General features: G+C 40.8%; 2 protein-coding genes across 9 annotated transcripts in view; one reads left to right on the top strand and one right to left on the bottom strand.

Moving 5' to 3' along the window:
- The window catches only part of FARP1 (FERM, ARH/RhoGEF and pleckstrin domain protein 1), a 225,339-nt gene extending 212,360 nt beyond the window's left edge, over positions 1-12,979 (top strand). For all 4 annotated transcript variants that reach the window (XM_065057309.1, XM_065057313.1, XM_065057321.1 and 1 more), the window contains exons 20-27: positions 2,233-2,301; positions 4,259-4,348; positions 5,447-5,529; positions 5,872-5,984; positions 6,470-6,633; positions 8,990-9,097; positions 10,801-10,952; positions 12,050-12,979. In XM_065057309.1, the coding sequence (XP_064913381.1) occupies positions 2,233-2,301; positions 4,259-4,348; positions 5,447-5,529; positions 5,872-5,984; positions 6,470-6,633; positions 8,990-9,097; positions 10,801-10,952; positions 12,050-12,131 (861 nt within the window). In that variant the 3' untranslated portion in view covers positions 12,132-12,979. The remainder of the gene's footprint in view (positions 1-2,232; positions 2,302-4,258; positions 4,349-5,446; positions 5,530-5,871; positions 5,985-6,469; positions 6,634-8,989; positions 9,098-10,800; positions 10,953-12,049) is intronic.
- A 3,125-nt stretch (positions 12,980-16,104) lies between these two features.
- The window catches only part of STK24 (serine/threonine kinase 24), a 57,836-nt gene continuing 53,345 nt past the window's right edge, over positions 16,105-20,595 (bottom strand). For all 5 annotated transcript variants that reach the window (XM_065057339.1, XM_005504627.4, XM_065057367.1 and 2 more), the window contains one exon: positions 16,105-19,958. In XM_065057339.1, the coding sequence (XP_064913411.1) occupies positions 19,922-19,958 (37 nt within the window). In that variant the 3' untranslated portion in view covers positions 16,105-19,921. The remainder of the gene's footprint in view (positions 19,959-20,595) is intronic.

The following is a 20,595-nucleotide window of genomic DNA, read 5'->3' on the forward strand; positions in this document are numbered from 1 at the left end:
TTTAGTCTACATGTAATGTTAGGCAATAATTTTTGAGACAGCGTTGCCTAAAGTAAACACTTTTAATTGTGTTATAAAAATGCCAACATCTCTCTCGTACTTGTCATTTAAAAAAAAAAGGCAAAACGGAGGCTTATTTCAAAGCCTCAGTGTAGTATTTGTAGCTTCTTTTGCTTTTCTCTGTGCACATATCTCTGTGTGCAAACGTAGGAGTTGTCTATTGTTGAAGAAATTTTGTCCCCACGCCCCTGACTCTTGTGTGCAATATGCACAAACACCACTTGCGGCAACTGAAATGCTGGGGAAGATGCATCACTAGATTATTCTCATCCCTTATGCATTTCTGGGAAACAGCTTGGAAAAAAACATGAGTTTTACATCGGGCTGCAAACACGGCAGCGCTGAAACCTGCCACCCAGCCCTGATGCGCTCCTGCAGAATGGGGGAGGATTCAAACATTAGAAAAAGGGTTTTGGAGTTGATGTCGGGAAGGCAGCACCAGGCATGTGTTATTTCTCGCTTTGTGGCTGTTCCCAGCTCCCTTGCTTTGCCTCTTCCCTATCTCCCAAGGAGCCACCTCAGCTCATGGTTCCTTCCAGTGACCCCCAGACCATTTGCTTCCTTGGCACAGAACATTTCACAGCCTGTGCATCTCTCTATTCCATGACATTAAATCCTGTCATTGGTTGTCCCTGCTACCCTCTTCTATTTAAAATCAGGGCAGTCTTCCTCTCCTAGGAAGTTCAAGACAAAGGCAGATGAGGCGCAGTGGTTGTTTGCCTGCCAAGGCGAAAAGCATTGGCCACCGTACTCTGGCACATCCAAGGTGTTGCAGCTCTCCGGCCCTTTGGCCACTCTTCTAGCTCCATCTGAAGTCCCTGTGACAGTGCAGGCTGGGCTGGGAGGCAAATGCCACCGTCACCTGTGTCAGAGCTTACCCAAAGGTGGCTGAACTTCATGTCTCAGAGGAGAAGCCCCATGTTAGGCTTTAGCTGTCCTAAAGGTGACTTTAGGCGACCATCCTCTTCACGTCGCTCCAGTCGGGGGTCTCCGCTGACACCGAGCTGGTTCCTGCATGGGACACTGAAACACGCTGTCGTTGGTTGTGCTTGCAGATTGCAGTGACCTGCAGCCTTCAGTGTGTGTGTTCGCACAGCACTTGCCCTGTTGGTGCTGAGCCTGCTAGTGACTGGCATAAATAGTAATTACAATTAATATTCTTTGGTGACCAACAACAGCTTCCAGTGGCCTCTCAGTAACACGAGGTTACTGTGGTGCAGGGATAACCACCTCTAGCTGCTATTTCCAGCCCATAGCCCTGACGCAGTGCAGGTGGGGGCACTGGACACATCACAGGAACCCTAAGGCGACCAGAGTGTCTCTCTGAACAGATTAATCTTTGACAGCGAGTTTATTGCTAAGCTGCAGGTGATTCTGATGCTTTATATGCCTTTTACATGTTCAATTATGAGTAGAATGACCTTTGAAAGACTGTAATAAATAAATATAAACCTCTTGGCAGAAGCTGGAAGGAGTGACTGAAAATATGATATTTTCATGGGTTTCAGGTAAGTGGGAGGGTGAGTTACGGTATAGTTCACACGAAGCCTGGGAAATCCTGCATTTGGAAAGTTTCAGATGTGCTACTTTTCCTGTAATTCCATCCCTAAACATCCTTAAAGAGTTTGATCTGAATTAATGCACTGCATTATCTGACACAGATGGTACTAGGATAACTCACACTGCCAGACAAATTTCCTTCTTTTTCTGCTGCTGATGGTGATGTTGATTTGTGTAGCTGATTTTAGATCTCAGTGAAGAGCTGTTGATGCCATACACAAAACAGAAGTTTACCAGCAGCTAACCAGTAACATACAGGCCTGCTTATCATTAGTTTTTACGTCATTTGTAACACGAAAAATACTTATTCAAAACTGATGAAAGAAAGAGCTGTCTGAAGGAATCAGTGTTAGGTAAAGAAAATTTTGCTTAGTTAAATTTTCTTAACATGAATGAAACACTATTAAGGAGCTTTTCCTAAAGGCAGTTATGAGTGGAAATCAATTATCCTATAAATAAGATTTTTAACATATTTAATAACGAAAACAAAGCCTTGGTGACTGATAGTCAGGTCAGTCCTATGACCAAGTAGTCATATTTATGTTTGCATAATAAAAAATGGTCATCATTTTTGCAGAAGTTACATATTTGTTTTGTATTTATTTCCCACAGGAGTTCATCAGACTGGGCAGTCTCAGTAAGTTGTCTGGAAAAGGTTTACAACAGCGGATGTTCTTCCTGGTAAGCAAGAAGACAGGTTTTTTTATAATGAAATGTAACTATAGGAAACTATTAGGCAAACTGTTAGATGCAAATTGTGAATTACAGTAAGTATTTTTAGACAGCGTTATTTAAGTTAACAAAATACATCACCTATGTAGGTGGTTGTTAAGAACTTGTGTTGTGTCCAAACTCAATATTCTCGTTGTAACTGCTTCTTAGAAAGATAGAACTATTTATTTTTTTATAACACTGTGAATATCACGATAAAAAGATAACTTCTAGCACATTGTCTTAAATAAAAACAGTCATTATAGGATGAACTGCAGCAGCAGCGTTAGTCATAACGTTCAGAGAAGAAGATAAAGAGTAGCTCCTGGTGATATGAACAATAATCCACATCATACTCTCAGGACACATTACAGAACCAAGTTTCTCCACAAACCATCCAGTTTCAGCCCACAAGGGCCCAGCGTGTTGGCAGATCTGCCTTTACCAAGAGGTGCTTTTTGGAGCCCGTGCACTGGGAGACGTTGTCTCCTCCCGCCATCACTCGCAGCATTTGCAGCCTGTGGTGATCTCACTCAATCTCTGATCCACAAGAGCCGACGAGATGGTTCCTCCTCTCTTCTCTTGCTGAGTTACTGCCAGGTCCCCATCCTGCTGCTGCTCAGCCCTTGGTGCTGGGGTGCCCAGCAGAGCCCACAGATTTTATAGTCCCCTGCTATATGCAGAACGTTAAGGAGTCAGTACAGCATGGCAGGAAAATATTAGTACTTCCTTGGCTTCTTGTATGGAAAAGTTGGAAGCCAGCAGGTGTGTAGAAAAGCTTGTGGGTGTGCTAGTTTTACAGGATGTTTGATGTTTAATCTTTCAAACGAGCCCAAGATATAATGTAACTGCTAAATCTACCTGGGTAGGATTAGTCTCTGCCTTTAAAAGTACTAAAGAGGAAGCCTAGTGAATATGGTGCCTATTCTATTGCATACCACAGTTCCTGTTCTGAGATTATATGATACCTCCATATTATACCCATATGAAACATTTAAAAGTTGAGACTAGACTCTCAAGACAGTCTCAAGAGAAGTCTTTGGTCTGTCTCAAGCCCCGTTTTGGAGATAAAAATCCTGGATAAGTATTCTGGGACTCCAAATACATGTGTAATCATTGGCAAAATTAAATCCCCCTCTAGCGGTGGATCCACATAACTTTGTGAATTACTGCTGTTGGATTGTAGATGTCTGTGCTGAGAGCTGTGTTTCACATCACAGAATATGATTTTCTTGATTCAAATGTCCGGTTTGAGAAAAACATCCTTCGGCCCAGGTGGCACAGGGCAAATACGCCATTTGTATTATGGCAACAAAATGCAGTCGCTCATTTGACGTGTTTTTGACAGCTGCTGTTACATGCAGCAAGCTCTACAAATTGAGATACTTGGTCTCTTCACCTTGATGTTTCTAACCTAAAGCCATCATCCTTACAACAGGCCTCCCAGTTTCCTTCTGGGTCTGGGGAGTAACAGGCAGCCACTTGATTTGTAGCAGTTAGGTTGAACATACGTCCCCAGGGCATCCTTGCTTATCTTTCCACACAAACACAAGAAGAAAATAACAGTGAAACACACTTACCTTCCAAAGCTTCCAAGTGCAGCAGGGCAGGAAACATACTCCTTGGTTTCACTGCTGTTGTGGCTTGTTGGGTCTGAGCCAGAGATCATAAAGGCATCAGAATATATCTAGTGGAAAATTGTGGGAACGTGCCCAAGACTAGTTGGGAAAGAAGGCAGGGAAAATAACAGGTGCTAATACAAGCTACTGGAATATTGTGGAAACCAGTATTTTGGATTCATGCATCAGGACTGCCGTACAAGCAGTCAGTACTGGCTAGCTGTCCCATATTTACCATTCTGATTTTTTTTTTTTCTACATACACACATGCCAACGTCATCCTAATAATGCTTATTCTTGCTTTTTAGTTCAACGATATTTTGTTGTACACAAGTAGAGGCCTGACAGCATCAAATCAGTTTAAAGTCCACGGGCATCTTCCACTGTATGGCATGACCGTAAGTATTGTGAGAACTTAAGGGATTTGTGCTTAAATAGCCAGATATGAGCCCATTTTAAGTGCTTGATTAAGTTCTGCTGGGTCGAAAGCAGCAGCAGCTTCAGAGAAGTTGTTACATTCTGCAGTGCCTGGTGAGGTTGTGTTGGGGTTGGCATGTGTTCTTGCAGCCTTCTGCACAAAGGTGGTTATATATAGCAAAAGTTGGGGATGGAAAAAGCATTTTGGTGGACAGCTTCCTCATAATGCAAGCTTTTAGTGACATAGGTTCCTTATTATTTTAAAACCATAAAATTAACTGTGATTCTTACAAGTAAATCATCACCAGTTGCTTATAGACACACTGTTCAAGGAAGTAAACAGTTGTAACTGTCTAATTTCTTTAAAAAAAAAAAATTCCCAATGTTTTCAGCTCTGTATCTTAAAGCCAAAGTGGTGGGAAACTGGGAGCAATATGACATTTGGAGCCTTTGTTGCAAGTCTTCTGGAAAATAGCCAATTCGAGCCAATAGCACCTGGTTACCTCCTCCTATATGATGCCAAAAGTATTTTTGCTACTTGCAAAACGCTATCATTCCCCTGTTATTTTCACTGGAACTCCTCAAGGGTTTGCAGCTATTCTGTACTGTTTTCCTGACTTGGATAATCAGTACCACAGTCACTGAATTTCTCTAAACACCTGTGAGGCTTCAAGTTTTATCTAGTTTTCCTAGGAATCTACTCCATTACTGATGTCCACTTGGCGTGGACTTGCTCACAACAGAACCGTGTTATCCCGCAGTGTCCAGAGCACTCCCAGCCTTTGACATATCCTTTTGTGTGATGAATCACTCTTCTGATAAAAATATCACTATTTTCCTTTACTTTTGACCCAAAGCAGACAAAGCCATGCTCTTGTTTTAAGAGGTTATTGCAGAATGAACATGCTGTTATTCCAACTTGCAAGCCACCATTTTTTTTCCTGAATACCTAACTCGAAATTGTTGTTTTTTAACATTTCTCTTAGTTTTCTTTTCCCCAATGGTAAGAGCTTGCTCAGTTCACCCTAAGAAATCTGTACTTCCTGCAATCTGACCACATGTGGGCTTTTTTCTCTCAGATAGAAGAAAGTGAAGAGGAATGGGGGGTTCCCCATTGCCTGACACTACGAGGTCAACACCAGTCCATCGTTGTTGCTGCCAGGTAATTCAGTGGAGACAACATACACACGTCAGCTGTATTTCCCTGCAGCTTTCACGGTGGGATAGATATTAATAGAAAAGCAGAGAAGTGTCATTTTGTTTGGATTTGCCCTCGAAACAATTTTAAAGCTGTATAAAATTAAAAAAAAAACGAATGGGACAAAACAGAGTGGCAGCTGTGCGAGTCAAAACCAAAAGTAACTTGTTAGGGAAAAATAAACCCTAGCATTTAATGCCTGAATTTATTTCTTTAAATTAAAAGTAAGCTTGGCTTGTGGCTACTTCTTAGAGTTTGCTTTCAGCCTGTATGAAAGTGAATAAGCCCTGAATTTTCTTTGTTTAGTACCCGCGCTGAGATGGACAAATGGACTGAGGACATTCAGATGGCGATAGACCTGGCAGAGAAAAGCAGTGGCCCTGGCCCAGAGTTACTGGCCAGCAGCCCACCTGACAATAGTAAGTAAATGCTCGAGAGAAGGTTTTATTTGCTTCAGTCAGTATGAGTAGTGATTGCTTCTTAGCAAGGTGGTGAAAAATGCTGGCCACAGGTAAAACTGGTACATTTGAAGTTGATTTATATATAAATATATTTTTATATGTGCCGTTTGAATGTTCTTGTTGAACTTTCTAGCAGAAAGTGTCACTGAATAGAGAAGTGACTTAAGCAATAACGATTCCAGGAACTATTTAAAAAGATTTGGGCAGTGCCTGTTCTTGAAAGGTATTAAAAGCACCAACAAAGCACATAGTTAGTCTTTGATTCTAACACTTGCAGAAACATGTAAAAAATATATATACTTAACATCTGCACAAAATTATTTCTAGAAGTGTGTTTTAAAATTAGTTCACAATATTGTGGACAGACTTGATTTGTTTAATTTTTCCAATTATATATGTTGTTGCATAGAGGAAGAAAGATGCTTTTTCCCTGCATTTCATAGAGTCTCCTGATGAAACTACTGTAGACCAGGAATCTGAGGACGACCTCAGTGCATCCCGCACCTCACTCGAACGTCAGTCACCCCACCGTGGCAACACTACGGTGCACGTCTGCTGGCACAGAAATACCAGTGTTTCAATGATCGACTTTAGTATTGCTGTGGAGGTATCTGCCTCAGAACCATCTGAACTGCAGCTCCAGACTTGCTCTTGAATGACAATTTCCTTTTTGCTCCTTCTTAATAAGTGCAACTACTCCCTTGTCTCCTGCTGAGGAGGTTTCCAGCACATCTATTTAACGGACTCTAAATGATAGCGTAAACCATCAGGCAAGACACACGTGTCCGCTCCCTTAGTGCATCTTTATAAAATCAGTTAGAGCAGTAATTTTCATGTCCAAAAAGATGCTGATGCTCTTTAAAATTTAAAGCAGGCCAAACCGTCTTAGTGCTTTCAGTTACAGAGGCATTAAGTCGTTGCTCGAGCTGAAAGGACATTGTCTTTAGCTGCTGCAGCCAGAGTTTTAATTCTGTGTATTACTAACTTACTTTCTTTACCCAGCCATCTTTCCTGGAACCTTGTCTCATTGCTCAGTCTCATCTGCTTTTTCTTTATTTGCATTTTCCACCTCAAAATTAAGATCCTTTATCCTGCCCCGATCACAGCTAAGCCAGTTTGACGCACATTCTTCAATCCTGTACTCAACAGGCGAAGCGCAGACATTGACTTTTCAAAGATTAAAATGAAAGACTCATAGCTCAGTGTAGGTTTTAGGATGAGGTGCTAAGCTTAGGTGTTGAGCCTGCTTAGGTGTTCTTCCTTCACACAAGAGAGGCCCCAGGGAGCTCCGAGAACTTTATCCCAGTCCTCATCAAATGGAAATTTATGCTCGAAGAAAATGGTAGAAGGAAGCTTAGAGCTGAGTTGACTTGCCCCCACAAGGCACCCTCGGCCATCAGGGCACTGCTGCTGCAGAGAAGAGGTACCAATGCAGAACTGAGGGATGCAAAGACAGGCCCTGTTTGTAGTTCGTGTAACCACCTCTGGTTTTAAACAGAAAACGAGTTGGTTGCTGAAATGTGAGCAAGAAAATTATTCTGTACTGGAAAACACTGACTGTAGAGCCTCATTTCAATCCCATGCAAGTGGATTTTCTGCCCTTTATAACCTGCAAGTGAGAAATAGTTCAGCACGGAACAAGGTCTCATATTTTTCCCTAAAGCACAGGGCTTATTATAAATAGATATAAAACTGAAACCAGTGACTAATTCAAACAATTAAAACATTTAGGTAGGCAAATCTTTTGGTCTGAAATCAGTGCTCACTGTTCCTTATTTTTGTTCCTCCCGTGCCTCAACTGAATGCAAACAAAGCAGCGACAACCAAACGCACCCCGGAGACATAACGTTGTTGTGTGAAAACACCTCCAGCCCCACCGCTGTTCCATGCGTGGCAGGTTACACTCATGCTCACGTCATTCCGTCGGTGGCTCTCACTTCAGCATTATCGTTTATTTTCTTTGTGTCTCTCCTCCTTTCTGTCTCTCTCATGGTAGACGATCCTCTCTCTGTCAGTGACTGTCCTTCCCTACCTGCTGGACTGATCAGTGATCAGCGGCCTGTTTCCATTTCATATGTCTGCTGGTACCGAATGCAAAGCCTGTCCTTTTATGATATCCTCCAGAGTAACGAGGTAACAGAAAATTAAGGAGTTACACCTGTAACTTAGGGCAAGGAGGCTGCGGTCCAGATATCAGAGAAATGGCATGATTTAAAGCAAAGGCTTTAATGTATGGCCCAAGATTGGTGAAAACAGAACATTTTCAAGAATACTTAATTTGTAGCAGATAAATCAGGACCACCAGGCTTTGAGTATTGAGCTTTACAGATTAAGCTATTAGCTTCTGCATTATATAAACAGAATGGTGTAAACAGCTGTTTGGATCCAGATGAGAGCCCTTACAGTCAACGAGGAATGGGAACTAATTAATGCTTCGCTGAGACCTCCCCTTCATTTGCAAGGCACAATGATGCTGGACTTTACATCTTCACTATGTGAAGAGCAGCCAAGAACAAGGTTAACAGGCCTTGCTTCTGAAATCTTTGAAAAGTTACCGTGTGAACTCACTGGGTGCCGAGAGCTCAATCCCTAATAGCAGTTCTAAAGTGTGTCATAATTTTCCTTTACATCACAAATTCATGTCAGATTTTCTGTTTCCATTACTCAAAGTATCATTTAAAAACAACAAAGACAGACTAGGGTAACAAGACTGATGTTTGGTAATATATTATTGAAAACCACCTCAATTTTAAAAAGTCAGTGTAGTGTTAGAAGTACCCAGCTACAAACAAAAAAATATGTTACATAAAGTACTACTTAGTTGTAGAAAAATGCAGAAGTATGTCCATTCAGCCGAAACATTTTCATGTACAAGGTCGTATACAACCAGATAACGTTTATTACAATAATTAAGCTGCAGGTACCTTTCCCTGTTTTATTTAGCTACTTTTGATCTGTTGCAGAACCAGCTGTCTGGAAATCTCCTCAGAAAATTCAAAAACAGCAACGGGTGGCAGAAGCTTTGGGTGGTGTTCACCAACTTCTGCATGTTCTTCTACAAATCGCACCAGGTAACAGAACGCGTGAGCGTGTGGGGCTGGAGAAAACCTTTTGTTTTCTCAAAGCGGTGGCAGAGAGAAAAGGACATATCGGGCACGGTTGCTGTTAGCGAGGGACGCAGGTCACGGCTACGCAGCCTTTGCCAGCGCTGGGATGTGGAGCAGAGCCCGTTCACAACCTGCTCACTTGTCAAGTGGAGAATGTGTAGCCCTTTCCAGAAGACCTTCCTCCTGCACAGTGCGTGTCATCCCTCAAAGTACGACAGATACCACTGGTGCTCACAAACTCTTGTGCGAGTTAAGAGTTGTCTCCTGTACAAATTCGGAGGTTATTACAATTACAAACTTATTAGTGACTTAGAAACTTTGTGTCGAGGGTTAAGATTGCAGGGTGACAATAAAACCCTGGCAGATGTATTGTTAACCCACTCTCTCCCACACTTCCTCTTTTTTGCCCCTCCCTCTCCCCGTTTCCCACTCAGGACAGGCGATTGGGAGGGAAAGGAGGACAGAGAGAAGAGAGTTGGAAAAATTAACAATGTTTTACTAATGCTACTAATAAGAATAGAGAAAATAATACAAAATATACAAAACCAATCTTGAAAGTCTCAGCAACTGCAGAGCTGGCAACCAAAGTCCTGGATTGGACTCTGCAGCCAATCGGAGCTGGATTCAGTCTGTCACTAGGCCTCAGTTCGCAGGGATGACTAGCAAGGTCCTCTCCTAATGTCGGCCATAAGCAGAAGGGAAAGAAGGGACGAGATCCTCGTGATCTCCCACTTTTATATGAAGTATTCACATGAATGAAATATTATACACAGTTGGTCAGTTTCTTGGTCACTGGTTTCTCGTTGCCCCTCTCGCGAGATGTCCATCCATGCTTATCAATAAGTTTGCATTCCATTGCTAGGTTTACCAAAACATGTGTCTGGTTCTCCAGGAAAATGCAGTTAATATGAAGGCTTTAGCTGACAGGCAAAATTCACTGAAAGAGAAACTTGTTTTTAACAAAACCAGGACACTTTGTTTACCATCACTGGCACTCAAATCAACCAGAGAGAACATTCATCCATCTGAGCAAACACCCCACTGTAGAAATAGGGCGTTTTGCCTTTTGAACCTCTGTATTGGAACAGGGTGTAAGCATAAAGTAATTCCAGTCACTGCATTGTTTCATTGCGATAGAAATAAATGCATAACGATAGAGTTTCTGCACTAAAAAAAAAAAAAGAATAATGAATTGTAGGATCTTCTACACATAAGCAGGATAATGAAATTATTTGTCTGTACATGTCAGACTAAGCACAAGGACTAAAGCAAGGAGTGCTGCAGGGTGGCCATGACGTTTCTGAAGGAGCAGGTGTTTGCGAGCCTGGGAGGGACACGGTGCTCTGCTGATGCCAGATGATGGAGCTTTATGTTCATCAGTTTGAAAGTAGTGGGAGTGCGAGATTTCAGACAAGTTTCTTATGCAGAAATACTGGCAGGATCAACCTGTGACAGATCCTGATGAGAAGGATCCATAAAGACGGGCACACTGCCACTACCAAACAATTAAGTTCATTGTGATTGTGTAAAGCTGGTATTTTTCCATGCACATGTGGAGACGCGATGATCACCTTTAAATGAGCGTTTGTGTCTGTCTTCCATTGGCTTCTGTGCTCTCTGCACTTAAGGGCACGTGATCTCACAGCATTTTCTGTCGTTTCTTTCAGGACAATCATCCTTTAGCCAGCCTGCCTTTACTGGGATATTCACTTACCATTCCTTCCGAATCTGAAAACATTCACAAAGATCATGTGTTCAAGCTACATTTCAAATCCCACGTGTACTACTTCAGGGCTGAAAGCGAATACACGTTTGAAAGGTAAGTCAGTCTTCTGTGAGAGGGAACTTTGTGAAATTCCCGGATTTTTTACCAAAACAAGGTTGGTAGATGGGAAGTTTATAGTAAATTGATTCACTCATAGTTCAGCACAACTAGAGAAAGCACCCTTTACAATTTAAAATGAAATTTTAAACCTGATTAATGCTAAAACTAAGTGGTTGGTTTTGATAAAGCAGTAGCTGTGATAGCGATCACTACAAACCCTGCGTTAGGTGCAGGAATTACCCAGGCAAAATTGACCGGGCTGCACGGGGAGCTCCAGGGAACAGATCACAGGATTTTTCCATAGCTGTGCAGAATAACTTCGCTCCCTCTGGTACAACTGGCTGGAAAAAACACATCTGGAATAAAATTCTTATTTTTCACAGAAGCGGCTGTTCTTACCGTGTATTTCTGCCACTTCAGCGTGTAATTTTTACATCTCCCGCTGAATTTCAGATAAATGGAGGGGTGGGAGACAGGTACTACTCCTAAATTGTGGTTTGAGGTTGTTCATGCTGGGAACTTTTACACTCTTTTCGGTGAAGCATTAACATGTCAAAAAACTTAATGTGCTCTCTTATTGACAAAAGCTATTGAGTTTTAGCCATGTCAGTCTAAAACTGTAAGTGAGGCAAATGGTGGGAAGGAGGTGATTAAATAAATGAGTAGAATAGAAAGAAACACAAAAGCCCTTTCTCAGTTCTAGGAAAAAGAAGTAGGAACTGCAGCTAAATTATGTTGTTCCACTCTAGGATTAAGGGCGGTTGGTCTCAACTGCTCATCACTTGGACCATCCAGAAAAAAGAAAGGAAAGAAATTAAAAGAGATTTAGTGTCTGCAGGACAAGTAAAACCGCTACTAAGTTAATTAATTTTGGGTCCTGCTTCCCCGTTTATCCTCTCTAAACCTTCTTTCATGCGTGCACCTGGCATCCGTTTGGATCTAGACTTAAGGTAGACTTGGGAGTAAAGAGCAAGATGTTCCCCTAGGCACTGAAACTTAGAACTGTGTACATACAACTTGTAGCACAGCCTGTGTCTTTCGAGAGCCCTTTCTCCAGGAATTGACCGTTCTGTTTGTGTCTGTCCGGGCAGGTGGATGGAAGTGATCCGAAGTGCCACCAGCTCTGCCTCACGCACTCAAGCTCTGAGCCACAAAGAGCCTCACGCCTATTGACGGCTGAACAAGCCGCCGTGTCGATTGTCCAGCAGCTGCTGATTTTCTAGAGGACATTTGAAACTCTTTTCTCTCTCCAAGTTTAGGAAAATTTACAATTTGGTAAAAGAAAAAAAAAAAAAAGAGTATGGTTTTGCAGAAACTTTCATGAATCCTCAGCAAAACTTAAGTTCCAAGTAGCTTACCATCATCCCAGTGGCTGCAGAGCGTTTCATGTCTTGTATTTTGTCATTCTGTGCTGTTTTTAGCTTGTGCCAGTATTAAAATATTGTCCTTATTAGAGTGCCAAATGCCAAAAGACATTTTGTTGCCTCAAAGATTGCACCTAAAAGAATATATGTCTTCACAATCTGAAAACTTTCTCCTCTGAGGCAAACACTATTTCTTCTCTTTTCATAAAAATATCTTATTTTTTTTTACCATGATAATCTGTAGACTGCTGGATTTTTAAATGTAGATGGACTTCCACAGTATAGAATATAATTATATATACAGTAAGCAGTCTAACAGGAATGAGCTAACTTTCAGATTTCATTTTTTTTCCCCAGTCTTTCTACATTTAATCAGCAAAGAATTACTAATTTTCTGTCTTTAACAAGGAACCAGTTTACAGCTCGTTCCCATTTCCCTTTGGGGTTACAAATCCATGTGGTATAAATAAAGTATAGGATTCTTATCTAACCATTTTCTTGGTGCAAGTTGACCAAATTGTTCATCTGTTGGCTTTGAAAAGTTGAATACTACTTGCAAGATGAAAAAATTTTTAAAATAATCCAGTGCAATATTATTTGGGCTGTCAATGTACTGTGAATGGTATGTACAAGAAGAAATTAAAGGCTGTGGTGACATTCTGCTGTTTGTTTTACAAACTTGAAAGCGAACCTGTGTGCTCCGGGAAGGGCAGCTCTTTGTGATTAGTTTGTAGAGTGTTCTGGTAACTGAATTGCTCTAAGTTGCCATCCTGCCTGCTGCGCATCCTCGTGTGACTTTCGGTTTCCCGTTGGAATTTCAGTCTGTCCCCCCAGTGCTCAGTATGCAGAGAGCAGCAGCAGAAATGCCCATTTCACATGCCTGGCTTTAACATCAGTATCTCTGGATTTTGGGTAAGCTGTTGGCCCGCTCAGGAGGTTGGCAGCACTAAGTCTACCATGCTTGGATGGTTTTCCTTATGGTGTTAAAGAAACACTTCAGCAGGAGGGTGACATAAAGCTTCCACTAAGAGAAGTTCAAGATGATGGAAGCATGTTTATCTCCATTACAGGCCACGGAGGAAACACAGCGCTAGGTAGAGGGGCCCAAATACAGATCTGGGAGGTGAAGCTGGGACAATTCAACTCTTACTTTTTCTTTGTGTTATTCACTTTGTTAACGGCTTACCTGTGTGCGATGTATGAAATGGCTTACAGCTTGGCTCACAACTAAAGGGAATAAAATACCTCACAATTCTATCACATATATATTCAAGACAGTAATGCCTTCTTTCTGTTGCCCCCACCTCAAAGACACATAGATATCTCCATCCAAGCATAGGATGAGCTCCTAACCGCTAGGACAAGCAGCATTCCCCATGGCCACATCTGAGCACGCCCCCCAACAAAGGGAAACAAGTATTTCAGAGTAATTCCTTAGTCCGGTTATGACACAATGAAGGACAAACTTGAAAGCCGGTAGGAGACTCTGAAGACCTCTGCAAGTTGCAGGTCCCACTGGCTTTTCCTTTCCCTGCAGGGCCAAATGAGTGAGTTCAACAACCTCCATGAAGCAATGATATACAGGAACTATAGTGCTTCAGTACTGACCAGGAATGTGAACAATGATCTTTATAGCAATGGATGGGAAGGGGAAAACAACACATCACAAATCAACAACACAGCAGCAGCTGCCTATAGGCTTGGGAAAACAAAACTGAGGATGCAACAGCACGTGGTGTTGCTATGGAGTAAAGGCCTGCAGACCTTATCCCCCAAGAAACATTATTATTGAGCTGTAAAATAATACCTGACAAGCCTTACGTGCTAGGTCCTTGCATTTTCCTTTACAGTTGTTATCTGTAACACAGATCTTTTTTTTAATGGCAATTCTCTCGAGGGCAAACCCTTAGTTCAGCTAAAACTGCACTTTATTTTAGATCACTGGGCCTTGTGGGATACAATCCTGTTAGTGCTACCTGCTGCGGTTGTGTATTTTGAAGCTCTAAAAAGAAGGGCTTTTCTTTACAGTCCTGAAATCCGATAACACCTTTTCTAGGTATGTTTCATTTTCACAAGAAGTAAGCTTGGAAAATAAGTTTCCTGTAACATCTAAGGCAAAGAAAGATGAAGACACAGTTCTGTTTATCATGACAGCAGAGCCCTCCCACGGCTGTGGATGCAACATCAGCGTACCCACCCGGTTCATTGTTCCATGCTTTCACCTTTTTGTATTTTTTTTTCCTACAGAAAAGATATTTTCCCTTCTTTACCAGTGTGATTTTTTTTTTTAAAGGAACCGATTGAACTACTGTCATTTTTCAGTATTTTTGTAGTTCTTTATTCCTAAGGTTAACCCAAAACTGAAAGAACAGGAGGAGAATAAAAGCAACGGTCTTGACAGTTGCATCTTACAATCAGTTGGAGTCTATGTGTATGAATAAACCTCACGGTTCACTAGAATGCTGTAACATATCACCACTTTTGTTCTTTTAATCCTGATTCACACCATACTGCTGCCCACCTAATCAAGCGGGGCGTGGAGGGATGGAGGGTCGCTCTGTGCCACGTTACCAGCCATGACCAAATACACCATTGTCATGTTTAAGCACTGGTGAAAATCAACCTGAAACTGGTCACTCCAAGAGATTTGTTCTTTTCAGCTTCAAATAACAAACACCTAAAAGCAAAAGAAAAACTTAATTGCCATAGGCAGTTGCTCCACACGCAATGAGATCGGCAAAGCCTGGACTCCTGAGGATTCTTTTGCACAAGGCCAAGCAGCTTCCTCCTGTCTCAGCTTTCTGACTTAATAAGTATGTCTTAATGAAAGTTAGTCTACCTCGGGCCTATCTATTTGCACAGTATTTTAATTAATCATTGTTGAAACCTCAATCTGTTTGTAATTTCAGCTAAAACCAGCCAAGAAGGCCAGGCTTAAAGACAGGTTAGCAGGTAGGGAAATGCACGCTGTGACAGAGATCTTGATAAAGGTGTCTCTGACTAGAGAAAAGAAGTCTCACTCATTTTAGAGCCAAAATTAGGGGCAATATCCCACTGTTCCATCAGCCAAGAACAAAACAGAGACACAAGCAGGACCTGAAAAGCCCAATTTTGACCATTTTTCCTTTTTACACAGGATAAAGTATGTGGTCTCCTCCCTCAAAAGAAAACAGAATTACGGATGCACAGATACACATGAACAACCCTCCCTTCCCAGCATGGAAACGTTGGTAGAGAACAACAAAAAAAATGGCACTGATGTGACACTTTTTTAACAGAAAACAGCAGTGAAATATGATGACAGGAATGCAGTTGTCACACAGTTTGCCACTCAGTTGTACGGGTAGTTAAAGTCATGTTGTTTGGGGTTAAGCCAATGCCACTTGATGTGAGCCCGTCATCAGTTTAAATGGGCTGGCAGGGTGGGGAACACAAAGCAGGTTTTAAATTGTTGCCATGTGTAAACTGGCACATTGTCTTACTATAGGACAAACTGTAATACAGAACTGCACCTATTTAACCAATGCAGTGCAATCACTTGAACGTGTAGATAAAAATTACATCCTTAATCAGGAAAAGAACTAAACTTCCCACATGGTCAGGCCATCTGTGAGCTATAAGCTTACAAAGTTCCTAAGAGAAAACTCCAAGAGAACAAACCAAACACAGGTTTACAAACTTTCTACTTACCACATTACTGACACGTGGGGCTAGAAACACACCAAGAGCAGCCCCTCCTGGGGGACATACCCGAGTCTCAACTGACCACTCAGATGGCAAAGTTTCATTAAACTTTTCCTTCTTTATTTCTAGGTCATGTAGTTTACAAGGAGTTTTACTACGTTAGAGTGACAAAAGTAAAATTTAAATACACGGCTATAAACAGGCAGCAATATTACAGAAAACAAGGTATACACGTCAGTTGTCCTCTGTAATCATGCTTTAAAAGGCAGGAAACCATTACATACAATTTGTCTACTGCATATGCTCAGTGCAATTACCAGCACATCTGCAAAATACAGTTAAAAAGAGCAAGCTTGCAGATTTGTGCTATACTTTAAGGTCCTCCCCAGCAACTTACAAAAATAATTTGCTATTGTACTGATCCTTGCATTTACAACTGTGCTTATTAGCACTTCTGATCATCTTCCAATGGTGACGTTTGTGAAGGCAAAACCACGTTTCCTTAAAAGTAAAGCTTATGTAAAATCATTACAAACTGGTACTGCATTGTTTAGAAAAAATAATACGGAATGCCACGCAAAGTAGGAAGAGCTAAAAGAAACATTTCACAAGTGCAGTAACAGCAGAGGCAGAGGAAGGAGTTGGGGTGGATGAAGCAGGACAGGAGCTCACAACGTGCCGGCTGCTTTGCGGTTTGGCGCCAGCTCTTACCTTCCCCCTTGGGCCGGCCCTCTGCAGCAAGGCCAGAACACCACAGTCACATCGTTCCACTGGTTCATCAGTCCATACCCACACGGACACGCGCAAAATGTTGAGAAGGAGCTGCTTGCTCATTACACCAAAAGCATTCTGTACTACAGTGATCATGCCGTCATCCTTTAGTAACCTGGTGATCAACTACAAAGTGCAACTGCGAGGAAAATTAAGTTTAAAAAAATAGATTACACATTTGATATACTTACAAAAAGCAAGCCTTCAGTTCAAATGACTGATTTCTTTCTTTATTTACTGCCTAATCTTGAAATCCCTGACAAATAAGCAGTTCCACTAATTTAAATGTTTGCATAAATCAGGATAGCTCGTTGCTTAGTATATTCAAGACTGAGTGAAGAAGTACTACCTGCACAGAAAATTTATCAGTGCAACGTTATAACACAGAAATGTTTTTCACATGAAACAACCTCTCAAAAATATCCATACGCTTCATGTCTTTCAGCAACTGAGGCCATGCTTCTTTCAAATGAAGCTCCTCTTCTGTTACCGATATAGATCTGACTTTTAAAGCATCAATACTTTTCAGTAGCAAATGATTGTAATTCTACATTCAAGTTACAGCACGCTTTTTTGCAGTGAATCTCAGTTTAAGATACAGTCTATATTTAAATAATCTATATATTACATATAAAAATACACATTGTACCATAAATGAGGTCTTGTCTTTTTCTAAATGTCCCAGCCTTTTGGCCAATTGCCCTTGCTGCAGGTCTGACTCATCTTAAGCTCCTAAACCAAAGGAAACATTCACCAAGCAAATTCTGCCACAATCTACTCAGAGAAGCATTATTTCCTCAACAGAGAGTCCTGGAACACAATTAAAATGCAACTAAAAAAAAAAGTATGTATAATTTTTTAAAATGATTGCTCGAAAGCAGTGTACCCTTGAATTCCATTCAATTTTCTGATGGGGAAATTCTTGACATTCCCGCCAGCACCATAAATGTAAAGTGAACTTACTTGGAGATGCCCACGAACCCAGAGATTTAGCGGGGAAGTAAAGTTGTTACATCAACAGATGACTGGGGAAAAGCTTTGCTTAATCTATTTGTATTTCAAATGCAAACACAACTGTTTATTTCTGTGTGTTGTAACAGCACATATTTAGTGAATGGCTGAATGTTTTAATGTGGAGACCTCAACAGGTGAATCTCCCAGACACACATTTCCTAACAGCAGAGCTACATTTGTTTCCTCAAGGATCCTTACCATTAAGAGCACACAAACCAACATATTTAAAACTATTGATCAAAGAGAAGTTATAAACCATTGCTCAGACTTCCTCATTGTTCAATTTACTTTAAATTCCCTCAGCCATAAAGGAAAACCATTACCTCAAAATGCTGACAAACGTTGTGTTTAAGACTATGGCTACGAGAATGAGCATACACAGACCCATTTCTTTCCATTGTTGTGTCAACCTGCTCAGATGTTTCATCACTCTGTTAGCATGACAGTGTCCTCTGTTAAATTATTCAATTAACAATTAAGGCTATGAATATGCATAGAATAAGGGCTACCATGGTCAGAGGAAGTCCTGCAAGGAGACCTCACCAGCTTCCAGAAGAGTTAAAGAACCCAGGTCTTTTTGTACCACACCAGGAAGATATGCCTATACTTTTAAAATTTTACTCCTTTCTGTTCCAAAACTGGTATCTATATTTTTAATTAAACAAATCAGTTACCTCATTGTCATGGAAAACATAAAATCATCAATTTCTTCATTAAAAACAAGGCAAAAATGCTCTCTTAGCTACCAGAATAAGAAGCACCTGAAAATAGCCTTGGCAAAACAAACCAAGGTAAACCTCAGAGTAATACTGTGAAAAACAAACACCAAAAAGCGCCACTATCAACTGTGTAACTAACATTACTATTTCCAAGAGCCATAAAAGCATAAGTCAGCTATCCAGGAGCACTCAGAGGAACAGTGGGAAGTTCAAGATTCAGATTTTTCAAGAAGAAACTTTCTTCTGGGGAGATGAGTAAGAGGACAGAGGGTACAACACTCAGGCTCAGTCTTTCTGTCTAAAATCTGTCATTCGTGGTATTGAGATGCAGAGATTTAGGCAGCAAGACTGAATATTGAATCTATGGATAATTTTTCTTTTACCCTACATGACATTCATTTTAACGATAAAAATAAGCATGATGAAGAAATATCTGCCACTGTCTCAGAGCCAACATCTTAATGAGATATTTCAGAATAAATGTAGGTAATAAAGATTTATTCATGTGAGCATTCAAACATGTTTAGATGAAAAAAAAATTGTCTCTGAATTTCACTACAAGCTTCAGAAATAACTACTAATAAAGCTGAACAGTACGTAGGGTTCAGAATTTGCATTGGCACAATTTAAAACTGAAAATATGGAAGAGCTCATTCTTTAGGAAATGCAATAATTTAAATTTAAAGCTTTGAGAGACGAGGTGTATTAAATTTAAAACAACCAGAAGTAGTACCATAATTAGATAGTCACGCTCAGAATATAGATTAAAAGGAAGAAATACTGGAGAAACAGGATAAAATTGTGTCTTTGCTGAGGTACGAATAGTACAGGATTATCTCTTTCAATGGCAAATCCTTCACATACAAAAATCAAACCAAGATTCACTTATCACATAATTCAAAATTTACATGTAATAAAAGCAAGGCAATACTCAGTTATGGCCTATCAAATATTTACCCCACTAACATTATCTACAGAGCACTTTACCATTTTGTACACAGTGATTCCTTATGAGCGTTGAAAGGCTTTCAGTTAAAAAAAAGACATTATATACATTTCTGTACACAATTCCAACAAACACACTCCATCTCCCAGTGGAATTCTTAAAGCAAGATACCTGAGGTTTCCCAATATCTTCAATATCTCTATCACAAACCTAAATATACATTTCAGATTTTACAAAAAGACACCTCCCTGGAATATGTGCATTATCATTTAAAAAAATTATAGCTTTAAGGAGCTGAAAAAGATTGCCTCCATGCAAGAGACTTCATTTTCACTCTTGCATGTTTAGGAATGTCCTTCCAGCAAAGGACACTCCAGTGGCTGAGGGGCAGAACAACATGAGGGTGCGCGCCTTCAACGCAGACACTGTGGCATCTCTGTTGCCTTAGAAGTCAGGAACAGTAGGTCAGTAGGATGAAGTGCTTCCTCCAGCTAGTGAGTATCTGAGGAGAAGAAACAGTTACCATTGTGACCTTCAGAACAATGCTCTGCAACAAGCAGCAACTAAAAGTTATTCTGTTTGATGCTATTAAAGTTCCAGCCTTTTTCTTTGCAGAATGACACCCACCGATGCTGTCACACTTTCAAGACAAAAGCTGTGGATGTGAACACCACGTAAAATACATGTATTAGGCAACCTCTGCTTTTCTAATGAATAGCAACAACCCGTGCTCAAGTGTGTTACCAATAAGTGTATGAGGATGTAAGAATTCTGTATACTGGGGGCAACGTTTTGTGATTCCAACTCTCCTACTTGGCAAGTTTACATCATAATCTTTCCAAAATACTACAGGGGGCAGAAACCCCATGTTTCTTGGTCTAAGCAGATACTGAAGTTGTCCAAAGAAGTGGCACACATTCGAGTCATGTTAAGCTTTCAGTAAATTTTATTAAAAAGAAACAAGCAAACAACAGGGATCAAAACTGGAGGGGGAAGATAAATGGATTCACTCAAATTATTGGGCACTTCTGATGGTCCCAACTAATTCATTCAGCCAAATTTAGGAAATTCAGTTTAACTAGTCATAAGAGGAATGAAAATGTGATTAGAAGCATGTAATTGAGGAACCATCTTCAATA

The sequence above is a fragment of the Columba livia genome, chromosome 1, assembly GCF_036013475.1.
Source record: "Columba livia isolate bColLiv1 breed racing homer chromosome 1, bColLiv1.pat.W.v2, whole genome shotgun sequence".
NCBI lineage: Eukaryota > Metazoa > Chordata > Aves > Columbiformes > Columbidae > Columba > Columba livia.